The sequence below is a fragment of the Somniosus microcephalus genome, chromosome 15, assembly GCF_052327205.1.
Source record: "Somniosus microcephalus isolate GS21.2 chromosome 15, FLI_Smic_1.0, whole genome shotgun sequence".
Lineage (NCBI taxonomy): Eukaryota > Metazoa > Chordata > Chondrichthyes > Squaliformes > Somniosidae > Somniosus > Somniosus microcephalus.
In genome coordinates this window covers 68,148,392-68,151,636 of record NC_141001.1, presented here as the reverse complement: position 1 = coordinate 68,151,636, position 3,245 = coordinate 68,148,392, and the positions used below count along the sequence as shown (strand labels likewise).

Here is a 3,245-nt window from a genome sequence, read left to right as displayed (position 1 = left end):
GCTGCTCAGGAGTTAGTCATATTTATTCACTGATAACCAATTGATAAGGTGTGGGGGGAAGCTGTGTAGGATTTATTCATTAAGCTGATTCTTTCTGGTAAATTTAAGGCATTTTGAAATTGTGTCCCGTGTTTTGAAAACTAAAACTAATCTCAACTATTGCAAACCTAAGAAAATGAATTCATTCATTTGTACCTGACTTCTTCCTAGTACAGCGGGACCAATATGATCGAAAGTTCCATGGCGATGACATCCCCGGGTTACGTGTATCAGATGGAGCCTGAAAGTTATGACAGTCTGATGGAGAGGATAACTTTGGGCGATGCCTCCTGCATGCAGATGACTCCGCCGGTCTCTGCCGATCTTTCTGGGTTTCAACCCAACGCCGAGCCGCCCCGGCTCCGTCACCCCGATGAGGTCCCGATGCTGTCCTGCGCCGACCACACCTATTCCGATGCTTTCGGCAACGATGCTTACGCCGCCTGGCACTACTACCCTCAGATCCCATTCCAGAGCCCGTTCGGTGGGGTGTACGATTACTCCTACGAGCCCGCTTTCATCCGCAAGCGCAACGAGAGGGAGAGGCAGAGGGTGAAGTGCGTCAACGAGGGCTACGCGCGGCTGCGGCAGCATCTCCCGCAGGAGTTCTCCGAGAAAAGACTCAGCAAAGTGGAAACCCTGCGAGCCGCGATCAAGTACATCAAAGAGTTGCAGTCTCTGCTCCGGATGCCCGGGGACCACGTGGAGCGAGAGCCGGCTGGGGACGCCGTTTCCCAGGCAACCGTAGCCGTGGAAACCGCGAGGGCTGCAGCCTCCGAGGGATACTCAGTGTACCGGGTGACCGGCAGCTCCCCATCAAAGTAACCCGAGGCAACGTGAATACACACCAGTGTCTATGGAAACCATTGGGGATCAGCAGGGCAGGGAGAAGCGAAGCACCATCTCCCACATCTCATCTCCATGGTGAACCAGAAGGATACTGAAGACCTGGGTGCCAAGGGCCCAATAGTTTGTAACTATTAAACACGGGAAGGAAATGCAATAGAGGAGAGAACGTGTCAGTTACTACGGTAACTGAAATTGCAAAATCACTTTCCAACACTCTAATCTGATTAGATTTTTTACTCTAATCTGCTTCTTGGCTTTAAATCCAAATTCTCCATCTAACCACTGATTCACGAGGGAGATCGACTATAACGTTCTGTCCAGCAACAAACAATGAAATGGCCAGGACTAATTATTTAAATAAATTAAGTTGAACTCAAATGTCTTTATTTTGCTATTTATATTTTAGAGGTCGCTTGTCCCTTTGTTCACATTCAGCAGTACAGGGCAATTTGGGAAATAGCAATTGTAAGTTGGTGACCTTAATATTCCGGTTTTCTTCCCCACAAGTAGTCTGAATGCGGCTGTGTTCCTGCAACACACAAGGCACTTTCTTCACTGGTTGCATTTTCTAAATATAACTTGAAAGTTAAGTCGGGATCTTAAGTAGGGTAAACAGGACATTAGACGCAGGGCAACCAGGATTGGGCTCACGTCCCAAGAACACATTTTAAAACATTTAAATTTATCCCAGTAAGATAAACAATTGACATCTCTTTTAAGAATATCTTGCTGTAATGTAACGGAATCCGGAGTAATAAACGAATGGAAGCTTTTGTTGCTCTTATTTCTTCTTCTCTTGACATGTTGTATTACTCATTTACTCTTTGACATGTTGTATTACTCATTTACTCTAAGACCCAATAAAGAAATTAGAAACAAGAACAAGAACATAAATACAATCTGTAAACCAACAAATTCTAGAAGAACGCGGCCAGTCAGACGGACATTGTGGAATTAACATGTTAACAAGTTAAAGTTCCTGATGATCGTGGTCTGAATCCAGAATGGAGTCACATTAATTACTGGTTTGTTATTGGAGATAATCGCGCAATGAAATGAATTACATTTAATTATAAGGAGACGAGTTCGGTCTAACGCAGACCTTCAACATTATTGTTGATATTTTTAGTATAATTTATTCTTACTAAAGCAGACCTCTTAAAAATTCCAATCTCTCTGTCCGACCGCGAGTGATTTTATTTCCCTTTAAAACCTCTGACTCTGAGTATATTCAAAAAAAGACATCGCTTTATTCTGACACCAGGTCACGTAAGGACAACTGGGCTTTATTGGACCGCTGATACAACAGGCTCGGCGAATTCGTTCTCGGGAGTTTCTTTCCGACAGGAGCGGCAGCAGGCTAGTGATAATATGAAACGGGGCTGGGTGGAATTGAACCAGAATGAATCAGTGCCTTGGAACTGACAGAAATGTCCACACACACCCACGACCCACAGCGTCATGTGCGATATTGTTGAGTGTAGTTTTTCACAAAGCTTGTAGCATGTGTGTAAAGCTGCGCTCTCTGCTTTCTGAACCGTGACTGCTTTAACAGGTCAAGGGATAAACAAGCCGCAAGCGCTTTTCTGTTACTCTTACCTTTCTTTCGAGAAATGCCCTGTTGTATTTGTTATTTAACTTTTAAAGCTGTAGGTTGTTTATGAGCACCTACTCCCAGGTACTACATTAAACTAAGATCAATAGGATTATTGAAAGGATTTTGTTATTAATAAAGAATCCTTATTTGCACTAGAATTTTGCTCAAAACTGTGGAGATGGTAATGGGTGTCTGTTTTGTTATTCCACTTAGTTGAATCCATGTCTTTAAAATTAAAACGATTCTGTAAACTCCATTTATCAATAGCACTTTCTTCGTAGCTTCGGGTTATTGTCTCAGAATGTATCATCATTATATAGCTTTTCAAATCATTAGATGGATTACAATTCATGCTTAGCAATCTCTTTGTGATAAACCCCCGAGGTCGTAATGAACTAACCAATGCCAAGTGGCCAATCTTCCACCTTTTGATTAGTAGAAATAAGTAAATATCATGCTCGGATTTATATAGCGGTGAGTCGCGTCCAAACGTTTCAAAATGCTCCGTACAATTTTTTTTAATAGATGTAGTGATTATTATAGACAAAATAACGTCCACTGAGTATTTAAAGGAATGTGAATTTGGTCTCCCTCTTAGTACATGCAAATACCCCTCTAACCAATATACTGAGGTTGACCCCGATATTCCGGACTTATGAAGACTGCACAAACCATATTAGTCACTGTATCTGTATTGATTAAAAAAAAGTCACGGGACAATAGCTCAAAATAGTTTTAAAATTGTCCATATATTTATAAA

General features: G+C 42.2%; 1 protein-coding gene across 1 annotated transcript; it reads left to right on the top strand.

Annotated features, from left to right (window-relative positions):
- Window positions 1-219: 219 nt before the first annotated feature.
- LOC147107001 (achaete-scute homolog 5-like) lies at window positions 220-2,670 on the top strand. The gene has a single exon (XM_086008480.1). The coding sequence runs from the start codon at window positions 226-228 to the stop codon at window positions 862-864; it is 639 nt and encodes a 212-aa protein (XP_085864606.1). The 5' UTR covers window positions 220-225; the 3' UTR covers window positions 865-2,670.
- Window positions 2,671-3,245: the final 575 nt, after the last annotated feature.